The sequence below is a fragment of the Anomaloglossus baeobatrachus genome, chromosome 1 (assembly GCF_048569485.1).
Source record: "Anomaloglossus baeobatrachus isolate aAnoBae1 chromosome 1, aAnoBae1.hap1, whole genome shotgun sequence".
Taxonomy (NCBI): domain Eukaryota; kingdom Metazoa; phylum Chordata; class Amphibia; order Anura; family Aromobatidae; genus Anomaloglossus; species Anomaloglossus baeobatrachus.
In genome coordinates this window covers 849,395,471-849,413,233 of record NC_134353.1, presented here as the reverse complement: position 1 = coordinate 849,413,233, position 17,763 = coordinate 849,395,471, and the positions used below count along the sequence as shown (strand labels likewise).

At 46.6% G+C, this 17,763-nt stretch overlaps 1 protein-coding gene across 1 annotated transcript in view; it reads right to left on the bottom strand.

Moving 5' to 3' along the window:
- ARHGEF28 (Rho guanine nucleotide exchange factor 28) overlaps positions 1-17,763 on the bottom strand; it is a 345,613-nt gene that overhangs the window by 176,902 nt on the left and 150,948 nt on the right. Inside the window, exon 7 of the mRNA XM_075325325.1 lies at positions 15,932-16,001. Within this exon, the coding sequence (XP_075181440.1) occupies positions 15,932-16,001 (70 nt within the window). The remainder of the gene's footprint in view (positions 1-15,931; positions 16,002-17,763) is intronic.

The window sequence follows — 17,763 nt, the reverse complement described above, 5'->3', positions numbered from 1 at the left end:
TCAGATCAGGTGAACAAGGGTTCCATGTCATTATTTTTTCATCTTTTAGACCTTTATTGGCCAGCCATGCTGTGGAGTAGTTGGATGCATGTGATGGAGCATTGTCCTGCATGAAAATCATGTTTTTCTTGAACGATACTGACTTCTTCCTGTACCACTGCTTGAAGAAGTTGTCTTCCAGAAACTAGCAGTAGGTCTGGGAGTTGAGCTTCACTCCATCCTCAACCAGAAAAGGTCCCACAAGTTCAACTTTGATGATACCAGCCCATACCAGTTGCTGGAGTGGAGCTCTCTGCCCTTTACGGATCCAGCCTCTGGCCATCCATCTGGCCCATCAAGAGTCACTCTCATTCAATCAGTCCCATAAAACCTTTGAAAAATCAGTCTTAAGATATTTCTTGGTCCATTCTTGACGTTTTATCTTATGTTTCTTGTTCAAAGGTGGACTTTTTCAGACCTTCCTTACCTGGCCATGTCCCCGAGTATGGCACATCTTGTGCTTTTTGATACTCACAGTAACGTTGCAGCTCTGAAATATGGCCAAACTGGTGGCAAAATGGCATCTTGGCAGCTTCACGCTTGATTTTCCTCAATTCATGGGCAGTCATTTTGCGCCTTTTTTACCCAACACGCTTCTTGCGACCCTGTTGGCTATTTGTCATGAAACGCTTGAATTGTTCGGTGATCACGCTTCAAATGTTTAGCAATTTCAAGACTGCTGCATCCCTCTGCAAGACATCTCACAATTTTGGACTTTTCAGAGCCTCAAATCTCACTTTTGACCCATTTTGCCAAATGAAAGGACGTTGCCTAATAATTAAGCACACCTTGTATAGGGTGTTGATGTCATTACACCGCACCCCTCCTCATTACAGAGATGCACATCACTGATTTACTTAATTGGTAGTTGGCTCTCAAGCCTATACAGCTTGGAGTAGGACAACATGTATAAAAATTATCATGTGATCAAAATACTCATTTGCCTAATAATTCTGCACACAGTGTATACTGTCCTTCACATAGAAATTAGCAGCAACAGAAACTGCATTGCTGAAACCACAGCAGCACAGGAGGGTAGTGTAAACCTTTTATCTGAATAGAGGCACACGTGGGGAAAGAGGCGTTGTCCTAGTAGTGGATAACCTCTATAAGGCTATGTGCGCACATTGCGTACAGTCACTGCAGAATTTTCTGCAAGCGATCTGAAGAGCACACGTGCGCTTCAAAATCGCTGCAGAAAATGTCTGTAGTGAAAAAAAAAAAAGCCGATTCCATTGCGCTCTTCCTGCAGCTCCTCCCATAGACAGTGCAGGGGTGGGCTGCCGGCAAAGCGCACGGAAGAAGTGACATGTCACTTCTTACAACGCGCGCTTATGGCAGCAGCCGAAGCGCTGCGCTCTAAAACGCCACGTGCGCACGGCCCCTGCACAATCTCCATAGACTGTGCAGGGGACGCAGGACGCATGCAGTTACGCTGCGCTACAAAGCGCAACGTAACTGCATGTAATTACGCAACGTGCACACATAGCCTAACGGTTTGTTGTGCTACAGTAGCTCTTTTGTGTGCTCGGACCAGACAGGCTAGCTTTTACTCCCCACAAGTAGCAATGAGCATGTGAGGACCCATGGACCCTTTTTGCCTGTCCCCTGGTTGCCCCACATTATACCCTTTTGGCTGTTACTAATTACTGCATACAAAGAACATTCCATCGTTTTAGAGTTGATCTCAGTCATTCTAGATATCACAACTTGTCTTTTGTCAGACGTCGCTCAGGTCCTTACATTTGTCCATCACCCTGATTCCAACACATCAGCAAGAACTGACTCTTCACATGTGTCCTCATACATCCCACCTCCAGCATGAAGTAGGGACTGACAGCGGCTGCACTGGTGTGTTTATTTCCAAGAGCGCCAAGAACTAGGATTCTGGAGAACTACTGCGCTACGGCCGTACTCCATCAGTGACGGACACCATTCACCATATACACAGTATCAGGAAGAAATCTGTGAATTAGGGGCAAGAGGGTGGTGAGACCCTCAGCTCATGAATGCACCTCAGATTCTCAGTGTTTGCACTGCGCTACCCCTAAAACTGAATCAAAGAGATAAATAAAGCAGCACTAAAATCGATGTGACAGTCACTGCTAGTAAAGGGAACCCTGTTAGGTCCAATATGCACCCAGAACCATGAGCAGTCCTGGGTGCATATTTCTAATCCCTGCCTAACTCGTCCCAGCCTATAGTAGCATAGATAAAGGGATCTTTGGGAAAAAGTAATTCTGAAGATCCTTTATCATATGCTAAGGAGGCTAGGCACTAGTTGCAAGGGTATTATTTCCCTTGGCTAGTCACCCCCCTTAGCATGTAAGCACGCCCCCGTGGGTGTGCTACCATGCTAATGAACGTGCAGCGTCCAGACGGCATGGTCACTCTCACGTCTGCTGCTTTTCAGCTCAGTGCGCATGATCACAACGTCCCCGGACTTCTGGTCATGCGCACTACACCAGTTTGAAGGCTGGATGTGTACAATCGGCTTCACGGTACACATACCGGATGTCTGGGACTTCTAATAAAGTGCACTAAGCCGAAATCCACCTGGTGCGCAGTAGCAGCAGAGAGGTGAGAGTGACCATTCTCTGATGCTGCACATTCATTAGCATGTTAGTACGCCCACACGGATGTGCTTACATGTTAAGGGGCCGTACTAGCCAAAGGAACTAACATCCTTGCGACTAGTGCCCTGGCCTCATTAACATATAATAAAGAATCTTCAGAAATACTTTTCTAAAGATCTCTTTATCCAGGCTACTATAGGCTGTAACTGGTAGGCGGGGATTAGAAATGTGCACCCAGAATGCTCGTGGGTCTGAGTCCATACAGGATCTGATAGGTCTGTGTTGCTTAAAGAGAACCTAATTGTGTCACAACTGTGTCATGCCCAGGATTTTGGATTATATCACCGAATAAAATCATTTGTGAGCCACATTGCTTTTGTGAGAAGGGAATAACGTCCTTCATTCCTCCAGACTGCCGGGGAGGGGTGCGGGGTACATTCGTATTAATGGGGTCTTTTCGTTGAATGGCTGCACTCGAAGGTCTATTGGCTACGGTTAGTTACACTTCCCACAGCTGAATTAGACCGTCTTCTTGAACATATACAACATTCATGGCTTTCAATACAAAACATCATAATCACAGAATAATAAGCTCTTTTTTTTTGTGGCTTAACCCAAACCCATTAGAAAACCACAAACATAATTTAATCAGCCTCCGGATTATACAAAATATTGCATTTGAGGAGAATCACAGAAACAGAAGATAAGACGAGCATTGTAGCCGGGAACGAAGCCGACAACAATGTACAATAGATCTGCACAAAAGGAATTTCCCATATTGTCAGAATGTGACAACCAGTGAGTAGATGCCCAAGCTACGACGGCCTCCTCTATCTGGGGTAAGGTTACAGCGGGCACTGTATACTCCACAGTACGTGCCCGCTCCTCTATGGCAATGCCAATACAAGCCTCATGAATCCTTCCCATTCACAGCTTCTCATTATTCTCCGCCATTAACTACTGCAATAGTAATAAAGTCCACAAATAGCGACTGGGGAAGATTTACCATTAGTAATATTACTTCATAATAAAAAAATTTGTTTAAAAGAACTGAAGTCCTCAGTGGTTGATACCTTTTAATGGCTAACTGAAAAGATGGTAATAATTGCAAGCTTTCGAGACTACTCAGGTCTCTTCATCAGGCATGGTATAACACAAAATCTGAAGAGTCACATATTTATACACAACAGGACATAGAATGGGGCAGTAAAAAAAACAAAAAAAAAAAAAACAACCAAGTTATATAAAACAGAACTATCACTATGGCAGGGGGACAAACTGTTGTGGCCATAAATTTTGCTGCAGTTCAGTGTGAAAGTTTTAATGTCCTCTGATTGGGGTCTGGTCCGGGCTGTGACGCGCTCGGATGGTCAGAGGAGCACATCTTTTAACTGATGTAAAAAGACATGAATCCATGAGACACATTCATTCCTGCTCTGAATGTGTCAAAAGGTCATCATAAGTTTGTACTCCCATAGTCTCCTGTCTCTCTGGGACTTGAAATTTCCTTTTCAATACCAGCAATTTCATGTCCATGATGCTGTGGTCTGAGTTACAAAAATGTTTGGCCACAGGTAGATCCATCCTTTTTTCCCTAATTGTGTGGCGGTGAGAATTCATCCTTGTCCTGAGCTGTTGTCCGGTCTCCCCTACATACAGACCCCCAGTTGGACATTTGGTACAAATAATTAAGTACACCACATTGGTTGTGGTGCAGCTGAAGGTACCTGGGATCTTGTAGTCCTGATGTGATCTGGGAATCTTTATCTTGTCCGTTGTCAATATTAATGGACAGGTCTTGCATTTTTTCTGGTTGCAGGGAAATGTTCCTGTTGGTGTTGGAGAGGACAGGGAGCTTCTGACAATGATGCTTCTTAGATTTGGGGGCTGTCTAAATCACAGAAGTGGGGGGTCTGGAAAAATAGATTTTAACCGGGCATCTTTTTGCAGTAATGGTTCCGTGCAGCTCCTCTAAACACCTCCAGATGTGGATTGTAGGTGACTACAAGAGGGACCCGGTTGTTTTCTTCTTTAGTTTTATAATGTAGGAGATGGTTTCTTGATATTCTGGTGGCTCTTGTAATCTGGTTTTCAATTGTTCTTGGGTGGTAGCCTTGATTCAGAAAGGTCTTTCTGAGGCCCTCAAGGTGATTGTCTCTACCTGTACTGTTGGAACATATCCGATTGTACCTGATAGCTAAAGTGTGAAGGTACCCTTAGGTTGATGGTGGGATGAAACTGATTAAATTGTTCATGGAAGGTCTTCAGCTGCTGCTCAGACTCAACAATCACAGACAATCACCTTGAGGGCCTCAGAAAGACCTTTCTGAATCAAGGCTACCACCCAAGAACAATTGAAAACCAGATTACAAGAGCCACCAGAATATCAAGAAACCATCTCCTACATTATAAAACTAAAGAAGAAAACAACCGGGTCCCTCTTGTAGTCACCTACAATCCACATCTGGAGGTGTTTAGAGGAGCTGCACGGAAACTACAACCATTACTGCAAAAAGATGCCCGGTTAAAATCTATTTTTCCAGACCCCCCACTTCTGTGTTTTAGACAGCCCCCAAATCTAAGAAGCATCATTGTCAGAAGCTCCCTGTCCTCTCCAACACCAACAGGAACATTTCCCTGCAACCAGAAAAAATGCAAGACCTGTCCATTAATATTGACAACGGACAAGATAAAGATTCCCAGATCACATCAGGACTACAAGATCCCAGGTACCTTCAGCTGCACCACAACCAATGTGGTGTACTTAATTATTTGTACCAAATGTCCAACTGGGGGTCTGTATGTAGGGGAGACCGGACAACAGCTCAGGACAAGGATGAATTCTCACCGCCACACAATTAGGGAAAAAAGGATGGATCTACCTGTGGCCAAACATTTTTGTAACTCAGACCACAGCATCATGGACATGAAATTGCTGGTATTGAAAGGAAACTTCAAGTCCCAGAGAGACAGGAGACTTTGGGAGTACAATCTTATGATGACCTTTGACACATTCAGAGCAGGAATGAATGTGTCTCATGGATTCATGTCTTTTTACATCAGTTAAAAGATGTGCTCCTCTGACCATCCGAGCGCGTCACAGCCCGGACCAGACCCCAATCAGAGGACATTAAAACTTTCACACTGAACTGCAGCAGTATTTATGGCCACAACAGTTTGCCCCCCTGCCATAGAGATAGTTCTGTTTTATATAACTTGGTTGTTGTTTTTTTTTTGTTTTTTTACTGCCCCATTCTATGTCCTGTTGTGTATAAATATGTGACTCTTCAGATTTTGTGTTATACCATGCCTGATGAAGAGACCTGAGTAGTCTGGAAAGCTTGCAATTATTACCATCTTTTCAGTTAGCCATTAAAAGGTATCAACCACTGAGGACTTCAGTTCTTTGAAACAAATTTTTTTATCTCTACTGGCTAACATGGTACAAAGATATATTTTACTTGTACTTCACAATAGAAATTAGGTGCAATTTTGGTGCCCGGTATCGCCTCGTAGACCGTAATACTACCCCTCTAAGGTTAAAATGACAAACTGCAATAGACAGATGCACTCGCAGGATGCAGCCGGGCCCTTATGATAAAGGTAGGGGCAACACATGTGCAGGATACCTATGAGACAACCACTCACAGCCTACCATATCATGGAGGGGGTGATTGCTGCTATTAAACATGCACACTAATGTGATTTTACATAGGGCGCCAGTAACACAGGTACGGTCAATGCAATGTCTGGCTTACAGCCTATTTATGATGCCCATACTATTAGATCAGGCGGGCTGCCCAGCACCACCATATACCCCATATTTTCCCCAAAAATAAGACCTCCCCCGAAAATAAGACCTAGCAGGATTTTTTAGGGAGGCTTAAATATAAGACATCCCCTGAAAATAAGACCTAGTCGCGGTTCAATAATGAAGTGTCTATGCAGCTAAAAAAGTTAAAGATGCTGCAGGACACTTCATTATAGACAGGGGTCATCCCCAAAAGAGAGAAGACAGAAGAGAGAAGACACTGCGACCATACTCAACAGACGCCGACAGAAAGCAGGGGAGCGCATCAACGACCTGCAGCATAACACACACATCAGATCACATATACACACTGTGAGGTAGCGTGGTCGGCTGCGCAGCAGAAGACACGGGATCCAGGCATTAAGGTTCACAGCACACGGTTTAATGTCCAAACAAAAGTCCACAACAATATACATGTGCCTCTCCAGCAGAGAGCTCAGGGAGTTCTGTTCACTCCCTCACACCCGGCACACCTGCCCTTGTTCCGGTTTCCATTTAACCCTTCCTTCAGCCTGTAGGGAAACAGCATTAACCCTAGAGTGGATTTACTTTCTATCATGGAGTGAGCACAACCGGGGCGAGACATACCGGCCGTCATAGATAACCCCGGTCACAGTCTCACATACCCCCCCCTCAGTTCAAGCGTGCAGGGTTGAACTCCCGCCATCAAACACGGCCCGCGGGACAAGGCATCGGCGTTGCCCTGCAACCCACCGGCCCTATGTTCAACCGTAAACCGGAAGTTCTGCAGAGAAAGGAACCACCGGGTAACCCGGGCATTCCGTTCCTTGGCGGACCTCATCCAGACCAGTGGAGAGTGATCCGTCACCAAGCGAAACTGCCGTCCCAGCAGGTAATAGCGTAGGGACTCCAAGGCCCACTTGATTGCCAGGCACTCCTTCTCCACTACGCCATAATTCCGCTCGGGAGGGGTGAGCTTCCTACTTAAGAAGGTGACGGGGTGTTCCTCCCCCTGAACCACCTGAGACAACACTGCCCCCAGGCCGACCTCTGAGGCGTCAGTCTGTACTATGAACTCCTTCCGGAAATCAGGGTGTACGAGAACGGGCTGTCCGCACAGGACCCCCTTCAGGGCCCGGAAGGAGTCCTCGGCCTGCGGAGTCCAGCGCACCATGACGGACTTCTTGCCTTTGAGAAGGTCCGTCAAGGGGGCCGATAGTCCCGCAAAATCCTTTACAAACCTCCTGTAGTACCCCACGATACCCAGGAAGGCCCTAACCTGCTTCGTGGTCAGGGGTCTAGGCCACTTCTGGATCGCCTCAACCTTGTTAATTTGGGGCTTAATCACTCCTTGGCCTATCACGTAGCCCAAGTAGCGGGCTTCCGTGAGTCCCAACGCACATTTCTTGGGATTGGCTGTCAATCCGGCTGTTCGAAGCGCGTCCACCACCGCTTGTACCTGTTCCAAGTGGGTCTACCAATCGGAGCTGTAAATAATGATGTCATCAAGGTACGCTGATGCATACGCCTGGTGGGGTTCCAGCACTAAGTCCATCAACCTCTGGAACGTGGCCGGAGCGCCATGTAACCCAAAAGGCAAGACAACATAGTGGAAGAGACCCTCCGGCGTAACAAAAGCGGTTTTCTCCTTGGCGGACTCCGTCAGTGGCACCTGCCAGTACCCCTTGGTCAGGTCGAGCGTGGTAAAATACCGCGCCTGTCCCAGCCTATCAATCAGCTCATCCACCCTGGGCATGGGGTAGAGATCGAACTTGGATATTTCGTTCAATCTCCTAAAGTCATTGCAGAACCTTAAGGAGCCATCGGGTTTTGGTATTAGGACAATCGGACTAGCCCATTCACTCCGGGATTTTTCGATGACCCCCAGGCGTAACATTGTCTTTACTTCCTCCGATATGGCTTGTCGTCGAGCCTCCGGTACCCGGTATGACTTCAGGCGTACCTTCAGGTGGGGCTCGGTGACAATATCATGTCGCATCAGACTGGTCCTACCGGGCAGCTCGGAGAAGACATCGGGGTTCTGCTGAACCAACCGTCTGACCTCTCGCCTCTGAGTCTTGGTGAGGGCTTCTCCAATCCTTACTTCCGGTTCGTCCTCTCCGGAGGTCACTGGAGCCGGAGGTGAACGACCCGAAGAGGAGGGAGATGGGGAAAAAACAGCCATCAGGCTTTCCCGTTCCTGCCAAGGTTTTAATAGGTTGACATGGTATATTTGTTCAGGTTTCCGCCTACCGGGCTGCAATACTTTATAGTTAACCACCCCGCTTCTTTCCTTTATCTCGTAGGGGCCTTGCCACTGAGCCAGGAATTTACTCTCCGCCGTGGGGATTAATACCAACACCCGATCCCCGGGTTTAAAGGTCCGCACGGTGGCTTGTCTATTGTAGCGGCCGCTTTGCGCGGCCTGAGCCTCCTGTAAATGCTCCTTCACAATTGGCATGACCGCGCTTATGCGGTTCTGCATACCCAAAATGTGTTCAATCACACTTTTATGGGGGGTGGGCTCTTGCTCCCACGTTTCCTTTGCCAGGTCCAACAATCCCCGGGGATGTCGCCTGTATAACAATTCAAAAGGCGAAAACCCCGTGGATGCCTGTGGCACCTCTCGTATGGCAAACATCAAATAGGGAAGCATCATATCCCAGTCTTTCCCGTCTTTGGAGATCACCCTTTTGAGCATGGTTTTCAGGGTTTTATTGAAACGCTCGACTAAACCGTCCGTTTGAGGATGATACACAGACGTACGCAACTGCTTGATCTGGAGTAGCCGGCATAGCTCTTTGGTCACTTTAGACATGAATGGGGTCCCCTGATCCGTAAGGATCTCCTTGGGCAACCCCACCCGGCAGAACACAGCAAACAACTCCCGAGCTATAAGCTTTGCTGCAGTATGTCTGAGAGGTATCGCCTCGGGATACCGGGTGGCATAGTCAACGATCACTAGGATGTGTTGGTGCCATCGAGCGGACTTTACGAGGGGCCCCACCAGATCCATCCCTATCCGTTCAAAAGGGACTTCTATAATGGGTAACGGTACCAACGGACTGCGAAAATGGGTCAGGGGTGCGGTAAGCTGACACTCCGGGCAGGTTTCGCAGAACCGTTTTACCTCCCCAAAGACTCCGGGCCAATAGAACCTTTGCAATATTCGCTCCTGCGTTTTCTTGACCCCTAGGTGGCCACTCATCAGGTGTTTATGAGCCAAGTCGAGGACCCGCCGACGATGCGGCTGGGGCACCACCAACTGCTCTACCCCCACGCCCCGTATTTCATCTACCCGGTAGAGTAAATCCTGCTTAAGAGCGAAATGGGGGTACCTTACCTGGGCACCGGGCAGCTGTGCCACCCCGTCAATTACTGTCACCCGACTCCGGGCATGTATTAATGTAGGGTCCTGGAGTTGGGCAGTCCCAAACGTATCCGGGGACGCCTCCAACTCCGGGATGGGTTCGACCGTCTCAGCCTCTCCTGCCAATACCTCTAGGGGCGACCTATCGGGTTCACATTCTGTCCCTATCATGGGGACCCCTACGGCAGGTGTCCCGGATTCAGGATTGTAGGGCTCAGGTCCCGGACTGACCAATATCTGAGGAGACTTAGGGGGTCCCTTCCATAAAGTCCAAAAATAGGGCAGATCCCTTCCTAGGATCACGTCATAGGGAAGAGTGTTAAGAAGTCCCACCTCATGTTGCACCTGACCGCAAGGTGCTGTGATGGTGACAATCCCTGTGGGATAGTCTCGGCGGTCCCCATGTATGCAAACCACCCCAACGGTACGTCCTGTGGCCTTTACTTTAGCCCTCAAGGTGGATCGCACAAGGGTCACTAAGCTTCCGGAATCCAACAATCCTGTAACCGGACATCCATTCACCTGTATTTGGCACAAGTGGGGCTACGTCTCTGGGGAGACCAGGTCAGCGGTACACACCACCTGAGCATACATTGAACCCCGCCGGGTAACCCCACAATCCATGGGCTCCGTGGTGAGTGGACACTGGGCTTCCATATGTCCCACCCGCTGGCATCGCCAACATCTAATGGGGACAGAAACCCCCTTGACGGGTTGTCGTTTAGGGTACAGAACCTTCCGGACCTCAGGAATGGCGGCCGCGGCCTCAGACGGGACGGTAGGGGACTCCTGCACCGTTGTCAGCGGTGGGTCCTTGGCCCTAGGCTTGGAGGGGCCGGACCGACGGGCGGTACGCAAAGTCTCAGTGTCCCGTATCAAGTCCTGCGTAGCCACATGCCGCTCTACCAGGGACACTAATTGGTCGAGGGTACTCGGGTCACCCTGTCCTACCCACCATTGAACGGTGACGGGTAAAGTGCGCACAAAACGATCCACTACTACCCTTTCCACCATTTGCGCCGGGCTCAGAGTGTCAGGCTGCAACCACTTCTTTACCAGATGCAACAAGTCATAGGCCTGGGAGCGTACGGGTTTGGCTTCCTCATAGAACCACTGATTTACCCGCTGAGCCCGTACATAGGTATTCACCCCCAACCGAGCCAGTATTTCGGCTTTCAGGGTCACATAGTCAATGGCGTCCTCGGTACAGAGGTCCAGGTACGCTTTTTGGGGTTCCCCCGTCAGATAGGGTGACAATACCTCAGCCCACTGGGGGGTCGGCAGCTTTTCCCGCTCGGCCACCCGCTCAAACACCGCCAGGAACGCTTCCACATCATCCCCCGGGGTCATCTTTTGCAACGCTTGTCTCACCGCTTTCCGGACGCTGCCGTCGTCACCCGGTCCCGGGGTTGTTGCTGCCGGTCCGGCCCGGATCGACTTGGCCAGGAGAACCATCTGTTCTTGATGTCTTTGTTCCTGCAATTGTAAGGCTTGCTGCTGACGTGCATTGGCCTGAACCAGCTGTTCTTGGTGCCTTGTGTCCTGCCCTTGCAAGGATTGCTGCTGACGTTCCAACGCCCGGAGCAGGTGTGCATTGGTCTGTTGCTGCTGTGCATTAGCCTGAGCCAGCTGCTTTAGTATGTCCTCCATGGCGTCACCGGGTTTGGGCTGTAGTATAGCCGCTCGAATCCAGGACATGCGCTGCTGGGTCACCAGGGATGGATGCTACACCTCACTGGCTGGCATGCCCGCATTCTCCACCATATGTGAGGTAGCGTGGTCGGCTGCGCAGCAGAAGACACGGGATCCAGGCATTAAGGTTCACAGCACACGGTTTAATGTCCAAACAAAAGTCCACAACAATATACATGTGCCTCTCCAGCAGAGAGCTCAGGGAGTTCTGTTCACTCCCTCACACCCGGCACACCTGCCCTTGTTCCTGTTTCCATTTAACCCTTCCTTCAGCCTGTAGGGAAACAGCATTAACCCTAGAGTGGATTTACTTTCTATCATGGAGTGAGCACAACCGGGGCGAGACATACCGGCCGTCATAGATAACCCCGGTCACAGTCTCACAACACACACATGAGAAAACACACACACACACACACACAATCACACACAGACACACACACCATCACACTGCAGATGGCATACCCACACTCACCACATCCAGCGATATCGCTGGCTTCTCGGCGTACGTAAGGACCTGCGACACTGTGCAGTGTCGACACTGTGCAGTGGATCTTTCAGGACCTGCGGGAGGATCACATGGCTGGAAGCACGTGGTATCACTGGATATGATGAGTGTGTGCGCGCGATTGTACCGGTATGTGCGATTTTGTGAGAGTGTGTGAGTGTATGCGATCGAATGTGTGAGTCCGTTCTGATGTGTGTGTGTCAGCCGGACGCAAGAGAGTACGGCATGCAGCACATTTGCCTGAAGCGCCCGCTGGAGATCACAGTTAGGAATGATGTGATGGGTGTGTGTGTGTGTGTATATGCTATCTGATGTGTGAGTGTGTTGTGATGTATATGTATGCAGCACAGAGATCCCAGGGAGGAATGATATGGAATCTGATGTGTGTGTGTGTGTGTGTGTGTGTGTGTGTGTCTATATGTGTGTATGCAATCTGATGTGCGAGTGTGTGATCTGATGTATATGTATGCTATCTGGTGTGTGTGTGTTTGTATGTGTGCGTATGTGTGTATAAAGGCCATTTGATGAGTGAGTGTGTTCTGATGTATGTATGTAGGCCAGATGCAAGGGAGGACGGCGTGCAGCACAGAGATCCCAGGGAGGAATGATGTGGAATCTGATGTGGATGTGTGTGTGTGTGTGTGTGTGTGTGTGTGTGTGTGTGTGTGTGTGTGTGTATGTGTATGTGTATGTGTATGTGTATGTGTATGTGTGTGTGTGTGTGTGTGTGTGTGTGTGTGTGTGTGTGTATCTGATGTGTGAGTGTGTGATCTAATGTATGTGTGTTGGCCAGATGCAGGGAAGGGTGACGTGCTGGAAGATCTGAGAGCTACACAGACGCCCGGGGTTGGTATGATGATCCTGGGAAAGGGGGGGGGGGGGGTGTTTCTGTTTTTTTGTGGGGGGTAAACTTACCCCAAACCATGTCTCCTCGAGAATAAAGACCCAATTACACACAATGATATCGCTAACGAGATATCGTAGGGGTCACGGTGTTGGTGACACATATCCGGCTTCGTTAGCGATGTCGTTGTGTGTGACACCTTTTTGCGATCAGTAACAATCGCAAAAAGGTGTCAAATCGTTCGTTGTGTACACGTCGTTCATTTTTAAAAAATAGTTTCTCGTTTGGAACGCAGGTTGTTTGTCGTTCCTGCGGCAGCACACATCACTATGTGTGACACCGCAGGAACGAGGAACAACATCGTACCTGCGGCCGCCGGCAATGAGGAAGGAAGGAGGTGAGCGGGATGTTCCGGTCGCTCATCTCCGCCCCTCCGCTTCTATTGGGTGGCCGCTTAGTGACGCCGCTGTGACGCCGAACATACCTCCCTCTTAAAGGAGAAATTGTTCGGCGGCCACAGCTACGTCGATGAAAAAGTAATTATGTGTGATGCTGCCATAGCGATATTGTTCCCTATGGCAGCGATCACCGAGTGACGCGCAACGGACGTGGGCGGGTGCTATCGCTCGCGACATCGCTAGCGCTGTTGCAGTGTGTAACCCCCTAAAAATAAGACCTAGTGCTTCGGGGAAACAGGGTAAGAGCATTGACACTCTGCACAGACATCCCAAGGGGCCGGCTGCATCCTGCGGAAAATTGTGCAATAGAAAATTATATAGAATTATAATAAATGTGAGGTATTTTACTCATATTTTGGCTAAAATACATAAGCTTGTAACCCGAACGTCAAGGGTCCCCATGCTTACACGAGTCCCTACACTATATTTAAAATAATTCACCAAAAAGGACATAAGTTGTTAGGCTGTGATTGGTCGTCTCATCCGTATTCTTCACCTGTGTTACTTCCATCTTTATCATAAGGGGCCGGCTGCATCCTGCGAGTACATCTGCCATTATGACCTGTGTTGGCTGTGGGTTTCTTTCCGGTGAGTTTTTATTTTTTTCTGATTTTTTTTATGTCCTTTTCGATGAATTATTTTAAAATGACAAACTGCATCAGATACATGAAACCAGAAGGTAAAAAACGCAGATGTGTTTTCACTGCTTTTGACTGGATCAATAAAGTTTTATATATATAAAAAAAAAACAAAAAAAAAAACCAGTGAATATCAAAAAACAAATCAGCTTAAATAGGTTATTCCCATCTCCAAGATCCTGTCCTAATATGTAGTGGGGGTAATAATAATAATAATAATATTGGCCAATTTATCCAATCAGATATGTAGTATAGTTCTCGTGATTCATTATGTTTCTATCCGCATGTACAGGACATTGCAGGACCTTTGGTATCCATGGTTACGACTACAAACAACTACCTGTCACAATATGCATGGACCTGACCATGGATACATAAGCTGCATCGCCTGCACATGGGATAAGAGACATGGCTAATCAGGAGAACTATACTACATTTCTAATTGGAGGTATTTGCTAATATTATTATGGCACCTCTACACATTAGGACAGGATCTTGGAGATTGGAATATCCCAATAACTTAAAACCTGCCATTCCAAAGAGACAAAAACTGCAGCAGCAAAAACGCAATAAAAAACAGATTTAAGTAAACTAATTTACCCAATAGGTGCCGACATCAAAACCTCACCGTGTGCACAGACCCTTATCCAAAAACAAGGTGCAAAGTGTTTAACCCTTTTATGTCCAAGGATGTACTGGTATGCCCTCAGTCACCTCCCACTCGTTACCTCGGCCTCCGGCGGCGAGCCCACTGATCTGACCAGCAGAGATGTGTGACTGACAGGCACAGGTGGGCCGAAGATCCAATCAAGCCTGTTAACCCCTTAGATCACGCTGTCAAACACTGCGATTTAAATGGCCACGACTGGGATCTCATCGTTCCCCTCCGCTATCAAAGGCCCTGTGACAAGATCACGGGGCGCCAATGTTTTGTCATGGTAGCTCAAGATAATAAAAAATAAGCCATCACTGAGCCCCAGATACCGAAAAATGAGAACGCTACGGGACTCGGAAAATGGCGACAAAAGCGCAATTCTTTTTTTGGACAAACTTCTGAATTTTTTTTCACGCATAGATAAAAGTAAACCTATACATGTTTGGTATCTACAAACTCATGCCGCCCTGAGGCATCACACCGACACATCAGTTTTACCATATAGTGATCATGGTGAATAAAACCCCCAAAATTATTATAGAATTTCACTTTTTTTTTTTACTATTTCTCCACATTTGGATTTTTTTCCCCACTTTCCATTACACAAAATAGTAAAACTAATGGTTTAATTGAAAAGTACAACTCATCCCGCAAACAAAAATGCCCTCATATGGCAATATTAAAGGGAAAAAAAAAGAAAAAAAAAATATATCATATATATATATATATATATATATATATATATATATATGTATGTGTATATATATATATATATATATATGTATATATATGTATATATATGTGTATATATATATATATATATATATGTATATATATATATATATATCTTTATATATATATATATATATATATATATATATATATATATCTATATATATATATATATATCTATATATATATATATATATCTCTATCTATCTATCTATCTATCTATCTATCTATCTATCTATCTATCTATCTATCTATCTATCTATCTATATATATATATATATATATATATATATATATATATATATATATATAGATAGATAGATAGATAGATATATTCTCAGAAGAAGGGGAGCAAAAAACAAAAATGGATAATTGCCTAGGGGTGAAGGAGTTAAAACACAAAATAAATGTTGATAAAAAAAATACAGTGTCAAAGCAGAAATCCCATAATATATTTTTTTTTCTATTGAAGACTTAGGTACAAAAACACATTTGAGCACAGAACACCCATAAAAACAGCCGGTGGGGATCACAGGACACAACAAAACAATGAAGATGAATTACATCTTTTTGGTAATTTCCGAGGAGGCGATGATAATAGGATATAAATAATGACACATATAGAAATGCTGTAATCCATAACCTACCTCTCTCTATAGGGGATCCATCTCCTGATCTCTGCTTTTTGTAACTCAGAGGATGCATGGGGCTCACAATCTAAAACAAAGCAAAAATGGCATGAAGAAATATGAAATCATCAATTGTACCAGAGAACTCCATAGTTTTCCTCTTAACACCCTGAAGTGACCACCAATATGAATTTTACCTATCCTGGGATATAAAAAAAATAGCTCCCCCCGACACACACTATGGCCGACACCTCGCTGCATCAGCCACAATCGGTGATGGCGCCAACCATGGCTGTTTAACCCCTTAGATGCTGCTGTCAATAGCCACTACGGCATCTATATGGTTGACAGAGTGTGGGGGTCCGTCCCTCTTTAACCCTATCAGCAGCAAGAGTTCATGATTGATGGTTGCCATGGTAATTCACAGCCTAGTGACGGCCTTACTGTCTGCCGGCTGTAGTGGCCTGTTCACGTTAACAGCATTTTGGTGGCCTCATTAACATATCATAAAGGATCTATAGAAAAACTTTTTCAAAGATCCCTTTATCTATGCTACAAGATGCTAGGACAGTTAGTCAGGGATTAGCAATATGCACCCAGAACTGCTCGTGGTTCTGGGTGCATGTTGCACCTGACAGGTTCCCTTTAAGTTTTGTCTAAATGATGTGAAATGCAGCTTGACAGGGTTGAGATCTGGTGATTGACTCGACCATTGCAGAATACAGCTGGGATGATTTAGGAAAACCTGCACTCGCAGAGGGATGGCCCTTGAGATCTCTTCCAACCCTACCATTCTATGATTTCACTTCTTTGCCTTAAATTCTCCTGGGTTGCTTTTGCTGGATGTTTTGGGTCATTGTCCATCTATACTGTGAAGCGCCATCCAATCAACCTTGCTGGCCACATTTGGTTGAATCTGAGCAGAAAGTATTGCCCTGTACAGTTCACAATTAATTTAGCTGCTTCTGTATCTTTTTACTGTATGTAAACTTCTGGTTTCAACTGTATGCCTACAACGTAGTGAGCTCAGGTCAGGAGACCGGCCACATGGGCCATGTAGGTGTTATAGACTTGTGAATTCTATCTTAGGCTGCTTTCACACTACGTTTTTTTAACATGCGTCATGAACGTTTTTTTAACGCAAAAACAGATCCAGTGCAAATGCGTTTTCATTTCAATGCATTTGCAATGGACTCGCGTCAACATGCGTCCACCTGCGTTTGCGTGCGGTATAGTGAGGATCCAGCGACTTGCAGATTTTTAACTTTTTTCAAAAACGCTACTTGTAGCGTTTTTGAGCTGCGTCCAAATACTGCAAATCGCTGGATCCTGACTAAACAGCACGCAAACGCATGTGAATGCTGGCATGCTGATAGACAGGATCCTGCTTGCTCTACTGAGCATGCCCAGAAACCAGCCTGGCGTGATCAGTCTCTCTCTCCCCCTCCCTCTCTCCCTCTCTTTCCCCCGCCTGAGAGCGGCAGACGCTCGTAACCAAGATAAATATCGGGTAACCAAGCAAAGCGCTTCTTAGTTACCCGATGTTTACCTTGGTTACGTGTGAAGGGAGCCGGCTCCTAGCAGCTGCGGACGCTCGTAACCAAGGTAAATATCGGGTATTGAAGCAAAGCACTTCACTTAGTTACCCGATATTTACCTTGGTTACAGCTTAGCGCAGCTATCAGATGCCGGCTCCCAGTCTGTCACGTCCAGTTCCCCTCACTCCCGATCACATGATTACAATTCTTGCCCATAAACGTCAAGTGACAGGATCCTGCAAAATAACACATGCGATTTTCTTTGCAAAAGCAGGATCCGCTTTTGCAGCAAAAAAACGTTCATGACGCATG